This window comes from Solea solea, chromosome 10, assembly GCF_958295425.1.
Source record: "Solea solea chromosome 10, fSolSol10.1, whole genome shotgun sequence".
NCBI lineage: Eukaryota > Metazoa > Chordata > Actinopteri > Pleuronectiformes > Soleidae > Solea > Solea solea.
This window is the reverse complement of record NC_081143.1, coordinates 28197433-28218857: the sequence shown is the minus strand read 5'-3', so window position 1 is coordinate 28218857 and position 21425 is coordinate 28197433. Positions and strand designations below refer to the sequence as shown.

Here is a 21425-nt window from a genome sequence, read left to right as displayed (position 1 = left end):
ATAATTATTTAATGACATATTTAATTGTGTATTTAATTAATTAATGACACATTTAATTACACAATTATTAACAATAATTGTGTATTTATTTATTTAATTTTGGCCCTTTTGGTCCTCCATACATATATACACACAGTAAAATATAATTCTGCAATGATTTGTCTTTTAAACAAAGTTCAGACTGATTTTATAAATTCATTTAATTCATGTGTTCATAAGGCCACTGATTGACTCACTGCACATTCAACAGAAAATCAAAGAAAAAACAAAACAGTAACAGAACCATATTTACACAAACATTAGACATTAGACATTAAACAAAAAAAAAATTAGAAGGGAAACAGACGACTTTCTTTCAAAATAAAAGCACAGGAAGTGCTGGAGCAGTGTTAGTGAATTAGTGTTTATCCAAATAAAACATTTAACTAACGAAATTCGAGAGAAAGTGACTAAATCATCAGTTACCATGGCGATTAGAAAAGCCAGGATTTAAGCTGAAATTATCTGGATAACCAGGAACGTACTGTCCCTTTAAATCATGACGCCACAGGAAGTGGAGCAGAAAAAAACTCCATGCTGTGGCTGCTTCATTACTCATTATGCATTGGGAGTGTCTGTAAGGCAGAATGATCTGATCAACCACCAGGGGGCGATCATCCAGGTGAAGGAAGAAAACGCTGAGGTCGACGATAATTATTCTAAAATAACGCGCCGTCTTTCCAGGTCAAAATACTTCACGTTATTATTGCAATAATTGTAAAAATGTGCTTTAATCGTAAAGCACGACTTCGGTTTGTTAGCTGATGAAATAATTATTTACATAAACAAAAAATTAAATTTTTTCGTAAACGCTTCTTAAATCAGACTGTTATGATTAACGATGTCCTGGAGCGCCCCCTTGTGGCACTTCAAAATAAATCAGGTGGATTGTTTGTTAGCGTGCGAGACGTGAAATATTTGTCATTGTGAGTGATTATTATTGCTAAAAAAATCTCTTCATCCACGTTGCGACAGCACCACCGACTGGACTGGAGAGTGTTGTGCTTCATGGAGTTCGTACAGTCAGAATGTCGCAGTGATCGTGAACGTCTGCGTAGCTACGGTCGCTGAAGTGTATGAACGTTTGAACATTTACGTCATGTGATCTAACTTCTGCGATCTTGGACGTTGAAAATCCGGCCTAAGATTCTCTCTGCGAGATCTTGCGAGAATCTCCTCAACTGCAGCGAGTGTTGGTGATAACTCGGGAGCCCCGCCCCCTTCAGCAGTGTCCTGAAACTGGTCTTCATGTGGCAGTGAAGCTGGACTCTCGGTGGCGCTGTTGTCACGCGTAGAAGATGAGTTCTGGGATCTGACCTCCCTGCACGCCGGTGCCGTTGGTGCTGTCTGACGAGCACTGGAACTGGAAGGTCACTTTCCCACACTGCACCTCGGTCATGCCCTCCTGACCAAAGTAGCTCAGCTCGTTTCCGTCCAGCACCACGCTGGCGGTGTAGAATGTGTCCGGCTCGATCTGCACCGGGTGATCAAACCACACGGCGAAGGTGCTGCTGGAGCCGTCCGAGAAGTACTTGATGATCCGCTGCGCCATCGGCACACCCTGACGCTTCAGCTCGATTTTGGCGTTGTACTCGGCCGAGCCGCAGCTGGAGCCGTACAACCGGAAGCCGGCGATGAAAACGCGCTTGTCCACGGCGAACTGGATGCTGTCGCAGCGACCTCGGTATCGCCACTGGTTGCTCCTGTAGGCACAGGACTGGAATCGGTGGCAGCGCTGAGGTGCCAGGCCTTTGCGGGGTTTGGTGCAGAATAAGAGTTCAGGCTTGTTGGCGGCAGTGAACCACAGGAAGATGTCGTTTGTCTCGTTGAGTGTTAGCACGCCGGACTGCGCCGCACCGTTGGCGAAGTCCTCGAGCACCATGGTGGGGATGCGGATCAGGTAGATGGCCTTCCCCAGCACCAGCCGCTTGTTTTCGATGGTCGGGGGCAGCTCCTGACGCTGGCACTCGGCCTCCGCCCAGTTCAGCGCCGCCTCAAACACCACCATCTCTTTGGCGTTGAGCGTCTCCCGGCGCAGGATGCTCTCCAGCGTCTGGATGTCGATGTCGCAGAAGCCTTCGGAGCGCAGCGCGAGCTCAGCCTGAGCGTCGATCACCTCCCAGCAGCGCTGCGTCAGGTCGGGTTCCTCGAACAGGCAGCTCTGAGACAGCAGCACGCACGCGTTCTTAGCGCTCAGACTCGTCTCCAGGAAGTTGACGCAAGCTCGAGCCAGGTGAGGCACGATGTACTTTTTGGCGGCGTACAGCGTGGCGAGCACCGTGTCGGCACACAGGTCGATCTCGTCGCAGTAAATGTACCTGTGGAGGAAAAACAACGACGCGTCAGAGGTGAGTTTGGTGTAACGTGACGTAAATCAGAGGTCGACGTACTTCATCATGGCGAGGAAGGAGGGCGGCTCCACGTCAGGGATCCGGATCTCGTCCTGATCCTCAGCCAGTTCTCCGTAGAACATGGCGTGGAAGACGGAGCTTCCGACCGCCAGGACATACTGACAGAGACAAGATGGACGTCATGAGAGACGAGATTTAACGTCACAGACGAAACAAACTGTGCTGCGTTCACAAGCAACGTGATGCGAATGTTTTAGTGCGATGAGGTCACAAACAACGCCAGAAAAAGACAAGAAGAAGAAGAGTCAGTTGTTTGAAGTGCGTTACTTGTCCTGCAGGTGGCAGCGTAAACAGACGTAGGTGTAAGGTCGTCACAGTGATGGAGGAGCTGCAAACAGCCTCTTGTCTCCGCCCGCCCCTGCTCTGCTGCTGTATACAAACAAACGCTCCATAATGACATCATCACAGTTTACCTTGTGTCCTGGAAGTCGCTGCGTTCCGCCCGGTGGTCCGACCACGAAGTGCACGTCTGCCATCATCTCATTGTTGAACATGACAGAGTTTCTATGACGACAACGACGACACAGAGACAAACAACGTTACGTGTTTGACAGAACTGAAGGCGGTGAGTTTGTTTGTTAGCATGGTAGCATCTTCTGTCAGCCTGTTAGCCCTTTGTTTGTTAGCATGGTAGCATCTTCTGTCAGCCCTTTGTTTATTAGCATGGTAGCATCTTCTGTCAGCCAGTTAGCTTTATTGTTAGCATGGTAACTTTAGTTTGTTAGCATTCTTAATGTTTGTTGGCAGTAATGTTTTTATTGTGATTTATTGATTCAGCTGCTGATTGTTGACTTGACTAGCTAACATAAAATGCTACCATGCTAACAGCTCTATATGAACTTCATCAAGGTAGCATGAACGCAGCATCAGTAAAATGATGATTTGAGGCTTCACAGACCCTGCCAGCTGTTGTTTGACCTCTGACCTCTCACCTCTCTCTGATGCTCGGGTACAGACCCTGCCAGTTACAGCAGCTCTGTGCGCCGATGCTGTTGTTGTTGTTGGTCACGTTCTGCTGCTCTTCCTGCTGGACAGAAGTGGAACTGCAGCCGGAGGAAGGAGGAGTCGGCGGCTTGCTAACGGCGAACAGCTGAGCGGCCATTTTGTGATGACGTCAGACCGAGGAGAGCGACATGGCTGTGAGCGAGAGAGAGACAGAAACAGAGAGAGAGAGACAGAAACAGAGAGAGAGAGAGAGAGACAGAGAGAGAGAGACTGTGAGAGTTTTCCAGTTATAGTTGGAAGTGTGAAGTCGATATTTCTGCATTAACTCGTACGAACGAGAGGGAAATCGGAGCCACCTCAACCCTGACAACACGATCTAAGATGGCTGCCAATGTTTCTGCAAAAAAATACTGAAATAACGAACTCTAGTTCCAAATATATTCAGTCGGAATTTTGACATGAACTCTTACAAACACCGATGTTTTCACTATATATGATAAGAACTATCGTCCCAAAATAAAAAAAAAATTTAAATAGCAGCGCTCAATATGATCTGTACGTGCAGGTGCGTGTGTTGCAACATAACAGAAGGAGCTAATTAGCATTAGCCACTGTCAGATTTGTCATCTTGCCATGACAGACGAACATTGTTTTTGTATCGTTTGAAAAAGATTAAATGGAAATCACACTAAATATTTCAGAAGAAACAGAACACGAAATGACCACATGACGTCATATACGATGTCACATGTCGGCTAACGTGACTCCAGTTCCGACTTCCTGAGTAAATGGAACAGGATGTGACAGGGTTAGCTCTCGTTGGCTAACAGCTAACGGCACACAATTCTTGGCACCGAGGAAGCGCACCGACATGACGTCACCACTCCGCGAGGCGCAAGACACACGGAAACAATGGAAATATGACGCAAACGCCGAGACACCCGCTGCTAACTGTAGCATGTCATTCTAGCTAGCTTCTCAACTAAAGTGAGCGGTTTCAGAGCGGAAGTGTCCGCCATCTTTGTTGCGCTTGCGGTTAAAACTCACTCGTTTGACGTGAAGATGAATTTGAATCCGTTTCTTCTCATTACAGTCACGTGTTTTTATTGACGTTCTTCAACAAACCTCCAACAATTCGCTCTGTTTACTCCACTTTACTCTTTCTTCTTCTTCTACTGCTGCTTCTGCCGCTGGTGATCATTAAAGGCGTAGCACCGCCTCCTGGAGGACACAGTGGAGAACTACAGCTTTTATTCTTCTGACATTTGTGTTTAATGTTCATGTAACTTTTCCACGTTAAATTATATTTTACGGTATTTACACTTTCATTTAAAAATGATACATTTTTTTAGTTTTAGTTTAGTAAACAGTTTTAGTTTAGTAAACATACCTTCAGTAAGTATTCTGGGTGTTTTTAGGGTTTTAAATTAAAAAAATATAATTTAATGTCTGTTTGCTGCAGTTTGCTCAGAATCTTGAGGGATTTAAAAATAAAAAGATGTTAAGTGTAAATAAGGAAAAGACAGAAATACTTCTGAAAATATAATACAAGTACACGTTCAAAAATAATAACAATAATTAGAAACCTGAATTAATGTCTCTCAAAGGACTCACCATGATATACAACATATTCCTTTATTGTTATTGATAAATCTCCCATTTTCAAACTAAAAAGATAAAAATAAAAAAAAGATTCTTTATGTACAAATCAGCTTCTAAATTCTCTGAAACATTTCACTGTACAATAATAACAACAATAATAATCGTAATAATTTACAGTCAAACCTTGGCCTTCGGCGTCTGAAAACAAATATAAATATTAGTGAAACGCCGTCATGTCTGCACGCTGGTTTCCATGGTAACGGCTTTATGTTGTTCTAAATGAAGCAGTTTTGTCGAGTAGCGTCGGTCAAGATTAATTTAGTGTTCAATTAAAGTTTATTATTTTATAAAGAAAAGGTTTGAGCCAACGTTTTTTCACAGAAAAAATCGAAATGCGAAATCCGTAAACATGGACGCGTTTGTACAAAAAAACGTCGCCTCATCACCCTTTAATCCTTTTTTGTCAAATGAGTCCACGCAACACCCCAAAATGAGGGTTTTTACGACGTAACTTTAGTTGTACAGAGTTCAGAATCATTTCATTTTCTCTTACAATGAATTTGAATAAAACTCGTAATTTCCAACGTTTTAACTGGAGTGCCCACTGAAGGTGTTATTCCAAGCTGTCAAATTTCAAAATGGCTGCTGTACTGTCCCCTTCTGGTGTCTGTGCACAAATATAAATACATATATATATATATATATATATACATACACATAGATATATATATATACATACACATAGATATATATATAAAAAAATCAACTACACGATCAAAGCTAGATCTAGTGATGTGATTAGCCACTTTAGGGAAACTGGAACTCTCATAATTCGGGTTTGACGTCAGATTTTTTTCCCCTTTGTCTTTGTGTTACGTTAATGCTATCATGAGTTAGCTGCCATGGCCTAGCATAAACATTAGCATACCTCGTATCTCATTGTACACGAGTTTACGAGCTGAAGGCAGCAACAAAATCACAAACTTTCACGTCGCAGTTTTACACTTACACTCTCTTTACACCACATTAATAAATACCTGCATTAAAATCTAAAAACTGTACAAACTTTTTTTTCTTTACATTTTCGTGAGTGAACTTTTCCCCGATAGGAAACAGCTGCGCGAGATGATCGAACAGTAAAAACAAACAAAGAAAAATCGGATAAAGCAGAAAAGAGCGTTAACGTCTCACAACAGCAGCAGAAATGTTGCGTTTCAAGAAAAACTTACAAAATATCGTCACCAAACAAGTCTTTAAAAAGAAGTCATTAAAATACAACGCTAAATACGATGTGTTGGTGCAGGTGCGTGCCTGCAGGTGGCACGTGTTGCGACACAACAGAAGGAGCTAATTAGCATTAGCATCTGTCAGGTTTTGTCGGTCAAAAGTTTAGGCTTCAATTTGTTGTTTTTAAAAAGAAAATAATATCGCACTATATATTTAAGAAGAAATAACATAGATATCGGTTTGTTCAATTATCACGTGATGTCATATATGGTGTCACATGTCGGCTAACACTTTCACTTATATTTCAAACTGTGTTTGACATCAAATAATTATCGCAGAACGTTAACGCATGTTTTACGCATCAGAATTATTTTTTCTGATGTAAACACCAATCAAAGCTCAGTGGGCGTGGTCTCGCCTTCACCCACCTTAAGCCCCGCCCACATGTTTTCACTTCAGGAATAAACTCCGTCCACAAATGAAAACATGTCCCATGACGTGTCCGATGAAACACAACCCTGTAGTTTTCAAAATAAAAGTCTCAGTTTCTGTCTGTCCACACTAAAACACTACCCTGTAGTTTTCAAAATAAAAGCCGTGTTTCTGTCTGTCCAAACTAAAACACAACCCTGAATTTTTCAAAATAAAAGTCTCAGCTTTGCTTTGTCCAAACTAAAACACAACTCTGCAGTTTTCAAAATAAAAGTCTCAGTTTTGGTTTTCGACCAGCAGCCTTTTGGTAACCATGTTGTTACCATAGCAACCGTGATTAGTTTTGAAAAGGTCAATGTGGACAGAGCTGATTTCTAAATAAATGTCCTCATATGACCCTCAGGTCCTGACCTTTGACCTCCTGTAAAAGAATTTAAAGGCACATTTCAAAGCAATGTTTCTGCGTTAGTGATCGGGGTGTGTTCCTTTTTTTTGCTTGTCATTCGTTTTCAGGACCCAGACAATCCGGAGTCCAAGAGGTGGGCTGGGCCACTGTCACAAACTCCGCCTCCTTCTGTGGTCATACAAAGACCTTGGCGAGAGCGTCGGCCCCGGCGCTGCCGATGTAGCAGCGGCTCGGGTGGAACGCCACGTCGTGGATGGACTCGTCAAACTTCTTCCTGTGAGCGGTGAATTCCTGGATGCACGTTTTCGTCTCCATGTTCCAGAGACGGACAGAGCAGTCATGACCTGAGGACGGGGGCGGAGACAGCGATGAGAAGGCGTACATGAATGGGTGTGTCAGGGGGTGGTCTGTGGCCGAACACTTACTTCCTGACATGAGGTACAGTCCGTTTGGATCCACAGCAAGACTCGTCACAGCGTCCAGGTGAGCGACCATCGAGTGGATCCGTTTACCTGCACACAGTCAACAGTGAGGCTTTTATTTTGAAAGGTTGTTAGCTCATCAAACGTCAAATAATTATCCCAGAAGTTAACGGATGTTTTAAACATCTGACATTAAAAAAACGATCAAAGCTCAGTGGGCTCGGCCTCTCCTTCACTCACCGTAAGCCCCGCCCACATTTTCATTTCATTTCTTTGTCCACAAGAGAAAACAAGTCACATGACCTGACATGAAAAATCGCAATTTCTGTCTGTCTGCGATAAAACACAACCCTGCCCTGCAGTTTTCGAAATAAAAGTCTCAGTTTGTATCTGTCCACACTAAAACGTAACCCCATACTTTTCAAAATAAAAGTCTCAGTTTCTGTCTGTCCACACTAAAACGCAACCCTGTACTTTTTAAAATAAAAGTCTCAGTTTCTCTCTGTCCACACTAAAACGCAACCCGTACTTTTCAAAATAAAAGTCTCAGATTATGTCTGTCCACACTAAACTGAACCCTGTAGTTTTCAAAATAAAAGTCTCAGTTTTGGTTGACGACATCATTGCACCAAAGCTGAGCCGAAATAAGACGCTCATGTGTGCAAAGAATTTTCTGCGTAACTCTGCACACAACGTGCATTGCTAACTAATTAGCTACGTCATCACGCAGTGAATTGTGGGATACGCTGGTCCTAGAATGAACATGGGACATGTAGGCCACGCCTGCAAACAGTGACCTTAGCGACCTGTGTTGTTGTCGTAGAACTGGATGTGCCGATTCTCCTGAGCCGCGATGGTGATCGGCAGTGTGGGATGACTCAGCACTTTGTTGATCTTGCAGGGGGCATCTGTGTGGGCGGGGACAAGAGAGAGAGACACGTCGTCATGGCAACAAAGTAGCACACACATTCTTGAGATCTGGTAAACTGGATTTTTATCAGCAGCAGATTGATTGACAGACACTTATTGATTATTGATTTACCCGGCGGTCCGGCTGAGTCCAGCCTGAGGACGAGCTGCTGTGTCTCCATGTTGAAAAGACCGATGTCTCCGGTGGTGAAGGACGTCACCATGTGGACGGGTTCACTGCTCACCAGGTCCACAGAGGTGGGGACGCCAAGATCTGACGCCGAGGACAGAGACAAGATTATCACTTATTGATTTATCTGAATGTCCTCTGACTTTGTCTCCTGTGTCCTCTGACTTTGTCTCCTTTGTCCTTGCCTCCTCTGTCCTCTGACTTTATCTCCTGTGTCCTCTGACTTTGTCTCCTGTGTCCTCTGTCCTAGTCTCCTGTGTCCTCTGTCCTAGTCTCCTGTGTCCTCTGACTTTGTCTAGTTTTTTTATCACTTTTCATTCTTGACGTTAAAAACACAAACATCAGGTTTAAGTGAACACTTGTCTCCTCAGGATGTTTCCTTCCTCACCTCCTCGCTCGTTAAAAACAGCGAGACACGGCGACGTGTCGGCGGCGTTCCACAGTCGCACCGTTCCGTCCGCGGAGCAGGAAAGGAGGCGGTGATGAGCCGAGCTGTAGACCACGCCCCACACCGAGTCCGTGTGACCGCACAGCGCCCCCCGCAGGACGGAGGACTCTGCAACAACAGACACAGAAACACAGACTCTGTGTAAACGTTCAGACTCTTCTTCTCTGAAGTGTTCCATGTGACGTCAGACTGGAGCGTACCATATGAGTCGTAGGGGTCGATGTTGGGGTTGGGGGTGTTCCAGCTCTGAACGGTGCCGTCTGCTCCACCGCTGAAACACTGCTCACCGCTGGAGCTCATGGTGACGCAGAGCACAGCCCCGCTGCTCACGACACAAACACACTTTTAATTTAAGAACACGATCACGTCTTTGTCTCACTGTGAGACGTTAGTGAACCGCTCACTCTCCCACACCAAAGTCACTGATTTTAACATCACACACAAACAGGAGTTGTTCAAGTATAAATGTCTGATTTTCTTGTCTTCGGCGTTTGAAATCCTAGATTTGGATTTATTTCAGTGACACAGAGTGACTTCACGAGGCAGCAGAGGACCAGCAGCTCCTGTGTCCACACCAGATAAAATCACTGATTTTCTCTCTGGACTTTGGTGTGGGAGCGTGAGCGGTTCACAAACGTCTGTCTGTCTGTCTGTCTGTCTCACAGTGAGACAAAGACGTGATCATGTGATGTAGATTTTATGACACAAGTCTTCAGTTAACATCTGATTTTCCTGGTGTCTCCACAGACGGACGTGACTTCTCACCTGTGAGCTCTGAACGTGTAGATGGGCTCGACGTCTAGCGCAGCACACCTGCAGGGTCAAAGGTCACAGTCAGACATGTGACATTTCACTTTCTACACGAACACGTGAACGCGTCAGAGTCTCTCACTTCTTGGTCGGCGCCGTCTTCTGGAGGTTCCACAGTTTGAGGGTGTGGTCCTCGGAGGCCGTGACCAGGACCGGCTCCACGGGGTGGAAGACCAGACTCCGCACCGCGTCAAAGTGACTCCGCAGCGTGAATCTGGGGTTCCAGGTTTTCCTCAGGACGTCTTGGTTGCTGGCAATCTGAGGAAGGAGAAGGACGCGTGACGAAGGTGCGAGGAGGAGACACACGGACGCACGGACGCGTGACTCACGTCGTAGGCGGGGCTGTCGGCCTCGTTGGCGACCGTCAGTCCGGCCAGTTCTCCCAGTCCCAGCTCGTTGGACACAGCGTCGTCCACTCGGCCGATGATGAAGGATTTTCCAGGTGACGGCAGGAACGTCATTGTCTCTGCGAAGACAAGATCAGCCGAGTTAACGCCCACGCTGTCCTCTGACATCTGAGGAGGCGGAGGAGGAGGAGCTTACCTTCATCTGGGCGTCCCACTTCCTGCTCGCCAAGTCTGGGTACGCTGGGCCTAGTGGGCGGAGTCACGGGAGGCTGCAGGGAGGGGAGGTCCTCACCCTCACGCAGGTTAGCAAGCATGTCCTGAAGCTTCGAGCGGTTTGGTCCTGAGGAGGAGGAGGAGGAGGAGGAGGAGGAGGAGGAGGGGGAAAAAACATTAAAATATGAGAGAGGAACAGAGACTGAGGCAGGAGGAGGAAGCAGAGGAGGAGACAGATCTTACTCTTCACTCCCTTCTTGCCCTTGCGCTCCTTCCTGTACTCCTCCTTGAGCTGAGCGATCAGTCCCTGGTCCACGTCCCAGGACAGTTCAGGCTGCTGCTCCTTCTCTACAGACCAGCAGGGGGAGGTAGAGTCAACACCACCAGTTAAAACATGTGAACACAGGAAAGTCTTACCGCACTCACCGCTGTCCTCTCCACTCCTGGACTCAGCTGATCCGTCCACGTCCTCCGTCATGGTTAAGAAGTCAAAGACCTTTAGGGCCTCCTCTGTGTCGGGGTCATCGCTGAGGTCAGAGGTCGTGGAAGACGGCGTGGTTGACTGTTTCTTCTTCATCTGTTTTAAAAAATGACAAGATCAAACGTCTTTCACTGCGTCTCCTTTGTCTTTCACTGTGTCTCCTATGTCTTTCACTGCGTCTGTGTCTCCTACGTCTTTCACTGCATCTGCGTCACCTACATCTTTCACTGCGTCTCCTTTGTCTTTCACTGTCTCCTACGTCTTTCACTGCATCTCCTTCGTCTTTCACTGCGTCTCCTATGTCAACATTTGTCTATCACTGTGTCGCCTACGTCTTTTACTGTGTCCCCTACGTCAATAGACGTCTTTAGTTGAGGGTTAAGGTTAAATTTAGGACAAACGTCTTTCACTGCGTCTACTTTGTCTTTCACTGTGTCTCCTACGTCTTTCACTGCATCTGCGTCTCCTACGTCTTTCACTGCGTCTGCGTCTCCTTTGTCTTTCACTGTCTCCTACGTCTTTCACTGCGTCTCCTTTGTCTTTCACTGTCTCCTACGTCTTTCACTGCGTCTCCTTTGTCTATCACTGTGTCTCCTACGTCTTTCACTGCGTCTCCTACGTCAACAGAAGTCTTTAAATTGAGGGTAAAGGTTAAATTTAAGGGATTGGGGGACGGATTATGTCTGTGTGTGTGTTGTCGTACTGTGGACAGGTCCAGGACGGTTTTATCCCCCCCCTCACTGTCCTCATCCTCCTCGTCGTCCTCGTCTTCGTCGCTGAACTCTGTGGTTTCGTTCTCGATGAACTTAAACGCCTCCATCACGGTGGCAGAATCAGACATGTCGGGTTTACTGACAGGAAACAGGAAGTCAACAGGTAAGTAGAAGAAGAATGATCCTTCTGTCGTCATGTCAACAGAAGGTCACATGGTACCTGACCACGCCGCTATCCTTCAGGGACGACGGTTCAGTGCCGTTGACCATGGGTTCTGGTCCGGTCTCTGCTGGGTTCTGGTCTGTGGTCAGACCGAGCAGTGCTCTCACCCGCTGAGACTTCACATCCAGGATGGTGTCAGTGTAGCCCACTTCCTGCAGGTACCTAAGGGCGGAGACACACAGAGGAGGCGGGTCAGGGCGGAGCTTCTCTGAAGGTAAAGTTTTAGGCGTCTGAGAGAGTTCTGATATACGTGATATATGTGATATAAAGCTGCAAACAGGTCGTTTCTCTGGACTCATCAAAGGTTTGAGAGTGAAAATACACTGTAAATATACTGTAAATATAATGTAAATACACTGTAAATATACTCATAAATACATTGTAAATATACTCAAAAATATGTCAATATACTCACAAATATACTGTAAATATACTCATAATACACTGTAAAGATACTGTAAATATACTCACAAATACATTGTAAATATACTCATAAATTTAATGTAAATATACTCATAATACACTGTAAATATACTGTAAATATACTGTAAATATAATGTAAATATACTCACAAATACATTGTAAAAATACTCACAAATACATTGTAAATATACTCACAAATACATTGTAAAAATACTCACAAATACATTGTAAATATACTCACAAATATAATGTCAATATACTCACAAATATACTGAAAATATACTCACAAATATAATGTAAATATACTCATAATACATTGTAAATATACTCACAAATAAACTGTAAATATACTCACAAATACATTGTAAAAATACTCACAAATACATTGTAAATATACTCCATATACATTGTAAAAATACTCACAAATACATTGTGAATATACTCACAAATATAATGTCAATATACTCACAAATATACTGAAAATATACTCACAAATATAATGTAAATATACTCATAATACACTGTAAATATACTCACAAATAAACTGTAAATATAATGTAAATATACTCACAAATACATTGTAAAAATACTCACAAATACATTGTAAATATACTCACAAATATAATGTCAATATACTCACAAATATACTGTAAATATACTCACAAATAAACTGTAAATATAATGTAAATATACTCACAAATACACTGTAAAAATACTCACAAATATAATGTCAATATACTCACAAATATACTGTAAATATACTCATAATACACTGTAAATATAATGTAAATATACTCACAAATATAATGTAAATATACTGTACAACCCTGAACGTAGCGTTTCTAACGAGCTTTGATTTATCCTCCGAGAAACTAGTGAGTTTTCTGAAACACCATCGGATGTTTGTTAGAGAGAGAGAGAGAGAGAGAGAATCTGTACCAGGCTCTGTGATCGCAAGAAGCCTCAATGTCTCCACACAATCCACCATTCACTCTCGCACTCTCGCTCTCTCACACACTCACACACACACACACACACACACACACACACACACAGCATCATTATTTGTTTATAACGAGTTCTACGCTGTTGCCGTGGTGACGATGTTCTCTCTGCTCACAGCACCCTCTGCTGGACAACTTGTTCATTACTGTCTCTAACATCTGCTGCGTTTCCAGACTCAACTGTTTTTAACGTTAACATTTCAATTTTTCACGTATGACTCAACTGTCGAGTGACACCGTGTGGTCAAAGTGAATAAAACCACAACTCATTTTTAACATTTTAATAGTTACTGTGTGTGTGTGTGTGTGTGTGCGTGTGTGTGTGTGTACTCACTGTCTGAGCAGTTGTCGTCCTTGTGTCCAGCTGAGTTGTTGGCTGCTGTTTGAAGGACTGAGAGCTTCACTGTCATTCCCTTCATCTGAAACACACACACACACATACACACACGCGCACACGCACAGGTTAGAGACTTAGGCCCGTTCTCAGTAAGTAAACAGAGGTACGACTGGAGTACGGGAGTATGATTTTTCAATTGGAACAGCAGCTACTTCCTTGTTCTACTGTTTGAATGGTGGGTGGCGCCAAGTGCTTAAGCCTCATTAGCGCCACCTACAGTGTTGATAAATGAACATATAAAATACTTTTTAGAGATTTAGAGATTACAATGACGTCATATTGTCCTGTGTCGGACAGTTTTACCTTTAACTACCGTCAATGAAAAGTGACTAAAATCAGTGTGAACACACGACACATCACAAGGAAACGTGGGCGGGGTCTAATTTGTCAAACGTCTTCTCTGTTTTTTGGTGTAACGTTACAGCGCCACCTACAGACAGGTGGGAGACGTTCCGTCAACACACACAGTCAGGTGGGAGACGTTCCGTCCACACACACAGACAGGTGAGAGACGTTCCGTCCACACACACAGACAGGTGGGAGACGTTCCGTCCACACACACAGACAGGTGGGAGACGTTCCGTCCACACACACAGACAGGTGGGAGACGTTCCGTCCACACACACAGACTGGTGGGAGACGTTCCGTCCACACACACAGACAGGTGGGAGACGTTCCGTCCACACACACAGACAGGTGGGAGACGTTCCGTCCACACACACAGACAGGTGGGAGACGTTCCGTCCACACACACAGACAGGTGGGAGACGTTCCGTCCACACACACAGACAGGTGTGTCTCACCTGAGTCATAACTCGGTGCTTTGATCTCCCCCTGGTTCAGTTCTGTTCCATACTTCACTTTATGGTGTTTGGCCCTGAGGATGAAGACCCCCACACACACCCACACACACACAGTAAGTATATTCACATATATAACATGTGTGTGTGTGTGCGTGCGTGTGTGTGTGAACTCACCGCTCCTGTTTGAGTGCGTACTCCAGCATCTTGATGCGTCTCACCAGGTCTTTCTTCAGGTTCTCCTGACCTCGTCTCTCCCCCTGCAGGAAGGCGATCTGAGCCTGGAGGGAACACACACACACACACACACAGACGTTACTTTATCTCACTGTTAAACAGACTTTTCCAACAGGAAACTGAAGCTTGTAAACCACTCACTCTCCCACACCAAACCTCATAGAGAAAATCCGTGATTTTATCTGGCAGGCACACAGGAGCTGCTGGTCCTCTGCTGCCTCGCGTGGTCACTTTGTGTCACTGAGTTAAGTCTAAATTAAATATTTTAAAAGCCGAATTTTGCAAAACAACACATTTGAGGTTAGTGATGGAGGCAGCAGTGGATCAACAACTCCTGTGTGTGTGTGATGTTAAAATCACGGATTTTCTCTATGAGGTTTGGTGTGGGAGCGTAACATTCTTAATATATCGCTGTCTGTGAACGTATGTGTCTGAGCAGCAGGGGGCGCTCACAGACAGCACAGTCGGCTTAATCATCACATCAAAGTTGTTTTTGTCCACACATTAACTGACAGGTATGAGAACTATGGTCTGTCCAAGCATCAGCAGGCATCAGGACGCCAAAATGACCCAAAGCCTCCTGGGAACTGGGACAGGACTGGCGAGGGACGAGGGTCATGTGACCTCCGGTCCACACGTCCCCTCTGTCCCTACAGGATCACCAGGAGAACCCTTTGGCGCCATGAGAACAGACGTCATGTGACCAACCTGGTCAGACACGAGGTCAAAGGTCAAATACTGTGAGAGGACACGAGTGAGGGGTGTGTCTGTATGTGTGTGTGTGTGTGTGAGAGGGTGTGCGTTTGTCTGTGTATGCATGTGTGCGTAAGAGTGTGTCACTGTGTGTGTGTCTGTGTGAGAGAGTGTGTGTGTGTGTGTGTGTGTGTGTGTGTGTGTGTGTGTGTCTGAGCTGTCAGGGCTGCCGGCCTGTGTGAGGTCAAAGGTCATATGAAGCACACAGATGTGTGTTTTTACTCAGGTTCGTTGGTGTTTTGTGTTTTTTTTGATCATGTGACCTCATCTGTTATCAGTGGCGACGCCCGGGAGTCACCATGTTTTTTTTGGCAAACAGCTCACCAAAACAAAGTGGGCGTGGCTACAGGTGGCATTCGCCTCCACGAGCCAACACCTGTCTGAAAAACCAGCAGGTGTGCATACCTGTGTTTGTACGGCGGTGACACGCCGTCATGTTTCTGTAAATCACGCAGCAGGAGGTGCTCATTTGTTTTCCATGACTTCATAGCTCCTCCTCTGTTTGGGCGGAGTCATCATGGTTTTCTCCGCGACACAAACAAGTGACTTGTAAAGCAGTTGTTTTGGGTGGAAGTGAATCATTAGTTCAGATTTGTTAAAACAATGGTTCTTTGACGACGCTCTGACCAATCAGTGACCGGCGGTCTGATGATGTCACAGTTTAGTATAACAACAGCAGGTACACTTTGAAACACATGAACTATCCCTTTAACAAACGTGGTGTTTTCAAGGTGTTGTAGGTGTGGAGGAATGTGTCTCACACACACACACACACACACACGTTCACTTTATGAGTGACAGAAAACAATGTACGTGTCAATCATTTACTGTTGTCATAGAAACGGCGTCCTGCACTGTGTCTCTTACAGCAGACACTTTTCTGTTTTCATTGGTGCAGGATGAGTCACTGGTGTCTGTGTGTGTGTGTGTGTGTGTGTGTGTGTGTGTGTGTAAAAATGCTTTCTTTCAAATTGTGAATTTGAGTTAAAACATCAAGATTAATGCACTTGATTTTAAGGGTTTGAGAAAAAAATAAAACACATGACTGATGACACACACACACACACACACTGTACCAGTGATGTCATCATTATGTCACTGTGTTACAGTCCTCACACTCCTGTTAGCATATTTATAGCCAAGCTTCAAAAAGGAAAAGAAGCAAACATCCACCTCACACACACACACACACACACAGGAAATGCTGATGATTCCCGTCACAATATAATTATTCCTGAACAAAATAATTGCGATTCTTGATATTATCGTAAAAATAAACAAAATATAAAGTTGAGCCTTTTTTTCATAATCCACGTTCATTTAGTGAAACAGACAAAAGAAACGTTACAAATGTTAATGTCGCACAAATATTTGACTAACATTCTGGTAAAAACGCACCTCTTGTAATTTGGGGCGGAGCTTTGACCTGAGTTCTAACAGGAGGGGGCGGGGTTGCGTTACATATCCAACTTTTACATGATGTGAAAATGTCAGGTAAGGCTCCCTCTAGTGGTCATTCAAAATAAATCACGAAGACTGGATGTTAGGTTTGTCGTGATAAAGAAAGTTGATCGATATCGACGATTTTTATATCGGGCTAGCGAAATAACAGACATGCTAACCTCCACACGGAAACATCTGGACACACACACACACACACACACAGGTAACCTGGTTGAAACCAAAGCACCTTTCACAGAGTCATGAATTCTGTCTGAGTTTTGTTCTGCGCTCGCAGACAAACATCAGGAACATGATTTAACACATTCCCTGGACTCATATCGACTCGTCCTATAATTCGGCTCTGTTCACATCGAATCACCCGCGTCCTTCGTAAACTTTACATGACATAACAAATGTGCGTCATTCCGTGTCCACGCCAACCTGCCGCACAGAGCAGCAGAGAGCAGCGCGAACACTCCACAAAAGTAGAAATATTATGAAAACACGGGTTGTTTTCTGACTCACACTGACGCCGAATTAAGCAGCACACTTTGCACAATGTAAAAAAGTAAAGAGTGTGACTTCACTATGGATAATTATTCACTGGGAAGTGGCTGCGCTGTAAATTACCACATTCTTCAATGCGGTTTGGCTCAACGTTCCCCGCGTTGACAGCGAGACTGAGCTAGCGGACAGTGAGAAGCTCCGTGACGGCGGCGGCTCACCTGCACCTCGGCCCGCTCCACCTCCCACTGCGCCCGCTCCACCTCGAACCGGGCCCACTCATGCTGGAGGAAGTGTAAAATCCCCGGGACGCTGTACTGAGCTCTGACCGCCTCTGCGACGTCGCCAGACGGCGGAGCTTTAACGCCGCCGGACAGAGGTGCGCTGCTGCCGGGGAAGAAGACACCGGGACCCGCCTGCTCGTCCATGGCCGCACCGAGGCGACGATGTTCTGGTTCGGCCCGCTGCTCTCAGCCGCTTCGGTTAAGTGACCTCCGGAGACAAGTGAGGTCCATCCACGGTCCTCTGTCTGTGGCGGGGAAGCTGTCAAACCAGTAAACTGGGAAAGTGACGGAAACAACGACGACCTGGACTTCCGGTACGGACATTCAAAATACAAAAACAATGTGATGAATGAAGGGGATCGTTCAGGTTATTTTAACGTGACACATATGACAGTGTGACTGTGAGCGCCCCCTGCTGATGAAACACAGACACTGACTGTCATTGAAAACATGTCAGAGACACCAGGAAAAACTGGTTTTATCCACTTTAATAAAAATAGTTTGCAATAAAATCCACCTCAGTTTAAGTTACGATCTCTGCGTCACACGTTCACGTCTTTATCTCACAGTGAGACAGACTTTTCCAACAGGAACGTTTGTAAACCACTCACTCTGCCACACCAAAGTCCATAGAGAAAATCCTTGATTTTAGCAGGCGGGGACACAGGAGCTCCTGGTCCTCTGCTGCCTCATGTGGTCATTTTGTGTCACTGAGTTAAGGCGAATTTAAGACGAATTTTACAAAATAAGACAACTTGGTGATGGAGACAGATGGAGGCTTTGGTGTGGGAAAGTGAGAGTTTTACAAACTGACAGAACATATATCTCAAGTCTGTTTTTGTTGTTTTTTTAAATGTGGCCCTAATACTCTCCGTAATTTGTTTTATTTGTCTATTTAATTGAGTTTAGATTTTTTTTTTTTCCTGGAAGTCTCAGTTTTCACGATAATTACTTTTTTCTGAACACACACACACACACACACGCTGTGACTGCGCCTCGTGTTAATCAGCTGACGCGTCACAGCCGCAGTGTATTTAAACGCAGCTCCTCGCGCACACACACACACACACACACACTCTCTCTCTCTGGTCAGAGATGCCGCCGTTTGACAGAAACCAGCAGCTGAGCAAACCTTTCAAACAGAGGAAGAGCTTTGGTAAAAAAAAAACAACAACTATTAAATTAAAATAAAATTCAAACGTTTACAAATGTTTTTGTTCTTTCCCTGCAGCCACGAGGAGACAGGAAGTGGCGGGAATCAGGTCCAAGTTTCCCAACAAGATCCCGGTAAGAAGGATTTCACTCTTTAATAAATGTCTTCAGTGTGAGTTTAGGTTTTATTTACTCACAATTTAACTGTTTAATTTGTTTTAACACAAACTTCATAGATGCTTAAATCACTAAAGATTTGTGGAATATTTTAGAGTTTGTTTGTTTGTTTGTTTGTTTGTTTGTTTGTTTGTTTGTTTGTTTGTTTTGTTCTAGTTCTTTAAGGTAAACTGAACCTTGTAGGTTTTTTTTTATGATGTTTTGCATGTTTGCAGTTTGATTTAAATGTTTAAAGAATGACACTGTAGCACTTTCATCAGTTACTGTTTAATATTCAGTGTTCATTTCCTTTTTAAAGTAGAAACAGTTTCAGAATTTTGGACAAAAACAAATTTTCTATCAAATGAATTAAAACAAATTCTGGTTTCTCAAACTTTATAAACTTAAACAAGGTTAAACGACTGTATTCAGTCATAATCTCATGGTTTCATAATCCCATGAGATTTGCAGTTTCTTCGGAAATGTTTTTTATGTTTTACTTCAAATAACATGATGTTTAATCTGATGTGTAGGCCGGTCGCCCAGATATGTTCCCGTTAAATTGAGAATAATTTTCCCACTAACGTCACAAAACCCCATCAAGCTTTCCAGAAATCCCTCTTATTAAACATCATCTCTGTGTCAATCAGATCTAATCTGGATCAGCTCCAGATTATAGATTTGGTGTTTGTTTAAATCAGATCAGGATGAATTTTGGGAAAGTTCTTCTGGATCCAGTTCACTCACCTTCATCCTCCTCTTCCTCAGGTGATTATTGAACGTTATGAACGCGAGAAGTTTCTTCCTCCTCTGGATAAAACCAAGTTCCTGGTTCCTCACGAGCTCACCATGACTCAGTTTGTCACCATCATCAGGTAAAGTTTCTCCTCGTTGTCATGGTGATGAAGAAATGATTCAAACAATCAAAATTCCACTGAGCTTCAGATGGTTTGAAAAACAAAACGAGTCACATGATCACGTCTTTATCTCACTGTGAAACTCAAGTCTTCACATTTTGACAGACGTGAGTGGACGACCTGTGATTGACAGCTGCTGTCGGCCAACGGTAGCCTGGTTACAGGTGGAACACGAGTTTGTCGTAAACAGGATTTCTTATGTTTTAAAGTCACTCGTCTTCCTGCAGTGCATTGTGGGAGTTTTCTCCCAGAGGAACTACAATACAGTCGTTCATTCACTGAATGAAGGCAACACATAGTTGAGATGTTTAGGAGTTAGAAATGGAATGCGGCCTCAGTCTTATTGTTTAACGTGTCTGTCTGTTGCTCCGCCCCCTCCTCAGGAACAGGATGGCGTTGCTGCCCACGCAGGCGTTTTACCTGCTGGTGAACAGCAGCGGTCTGGCCAGCATGTCTCTGACCATGGCTCAGGTCTACAAAGAGCACCAGGACGAGGACGGCTTCCTCTACATGACCTACGCCTCGCAGGAGATGTTCGGACGCTGACGCACGCACACTCACGCTTTTATTCACTGTAAAAGGCTCCGCCCTCATTTCTGCTGTAAATATGAAAAGATCTTATTTATTGTAACATTTGTTTGTAGGTTTTAAATGAAATGTGGTCTAATAAATCTTATGTGAAAATGGGCTTTCTCTCAAATCTTTATTGGTGTTAAATTCACTGTGCTGTGAGCGCCCCCTGCTGCTGAGAACCAGCCTGTGCTTTAAAAACAAAGAACAGATTTTATCCACTTTAACACGACTGTGTAATATCTACATCACATGTTCACGTCTTTATCTCACTATTAGACTTTTATTAAACCACTCACTCTCCCAAACCAAACCTCATAGAGAAAATCAGTGGGACACAGCAGCTGCTGGTCCTCTGCTGCCTCGTGTGGTCACTTTGTCGCTGAGTTAAATCTAAATTAAATAGTTGATAATTAAGAACTTGTTGGAGGCAGCAGTGGATCAATAACTCTTGTGTGCTGTGATTAAATTCACTGATTTTTCTCTGGGGTTCGGTGTGAGCCGATCTGCTGGTCCACTACTACCTCGTGTGGTCACTTTATGTCACTGAGTTAAGACTGAACAAAGGATTTTACACACTGAAGTGACAAAATAACATCCTGGGTGCTTGTTCCATTATCAGTCCACCAGGTGGCAGCAGTGGTCCACAGACCTGACTGCTCATCACATTCAGAGACTCACTCACACACACACACACACACACACACACACACAGCTGTTTGTCAGTACTGTTCCTTTAATGTATCACAATATTTCGTAGGATTTAAAAAATAAGTCTTTGTTGCAGAACGATGAAAAGTTAACGATAAAACTTATTTCTGATAAATGAGTGAAGGTGACTGAGGGGCCACACGTGGCCCACGGGCCGCAGGTTTGACCCCTCTGTTCGTTCTGGGGTCATGACCTGCTCACAGAAGAAGTGTCGTCATGGTAACCTCGTGTGCTCGCAGGCTCCGCCCCCTGATAC

General features: G+C 44.4%; 3 protein-coding genes across 3 annotated transcripts; 1 reads left to right on the top strand and 2 right to left on the bottom strand.

Annotated features, from left to right (window-relative positions):
- Positions 1–182: 182 nt before the first annotated feature.
- Positions 183–4586, bottom strand: LOC131467076 (BTB/POZ domain-containing protein 3-like). The gene is made up of 5 exons (XM_058640797.1): positions 4443–4586; positions 3383–3587; positions 2864–2954; positions 2430–2548; positions 183–2357 (listed from the first exon to the last, which is right to left on the bottom strand). The coding sequence occupies exons 2-5, from the start codon at positions 3550–3552 to the stop codon at positions 1325–1327; spliced, it is 1413 nt and encodes a 470-aa protein (XP_058496780.1). The 5' UTR covers positions 3553–3587; positions 4443–4586; the 3' UTR covers positions 183–1324.
- Positions 4587–5011: 425 nt separating this feature from the next.
- strn (striatin, calmodulin binding protein) lies at positions 5012–17986 on the bottom strand. Its single transcript, XM_058640760.1, has 18 exons — positions 17601–17986; positions 14620–14723; positions 14446–14519; positions 13580–13664; positions 11816–11980; positions 11586–11733; positions 10828–10978; positions 10645–10749; positions 10385–10528; positions 10171–10307; positions 9924–10099; positions 9797–9844; positions 9232–9353; positions 8972–9139; positions 8527–8667; positions 8291–8392; positions 7488–7574; positions 5012–7406 (listed from the first exon to the last, which is right to left on the bottom strand). The coding sequence occupies exons 1-18, from the start codon at positions 17805–17807 to the stop codon at positions 7237–7239; spliced, it is 2334 nt and encodes a 777-aa protein (XP_058496743.1). The 5' UTR covers positions 17808–17986; the 3' UTR covers positions 5012–7236.
- Positions 17987–18631: 645 nt separating this feature from the next.
- On the top strand, positions 18632–20575 carry map1lc3c (microtubule-associated protein 1 light chain 3 gamma). The gene is made up of 4 exons (XM_058640851.1): positions 18632–18819; positions 18895–18950; positions 19740–19846; positions 20272–20575. Exons 1-4 carry the CDS (start codon positions 18759–18761, stop codon positions 20432–20434), a joined length of 387 nt encoding a protein of 128 aa, XP_058496834.1. The 5' UTR covers positions 18632–18758; the 3' UTR covers positions 20435–20575.
- The last annotated feature ends 850 nt before the right edge of the window (positions 20576–21425 follow it).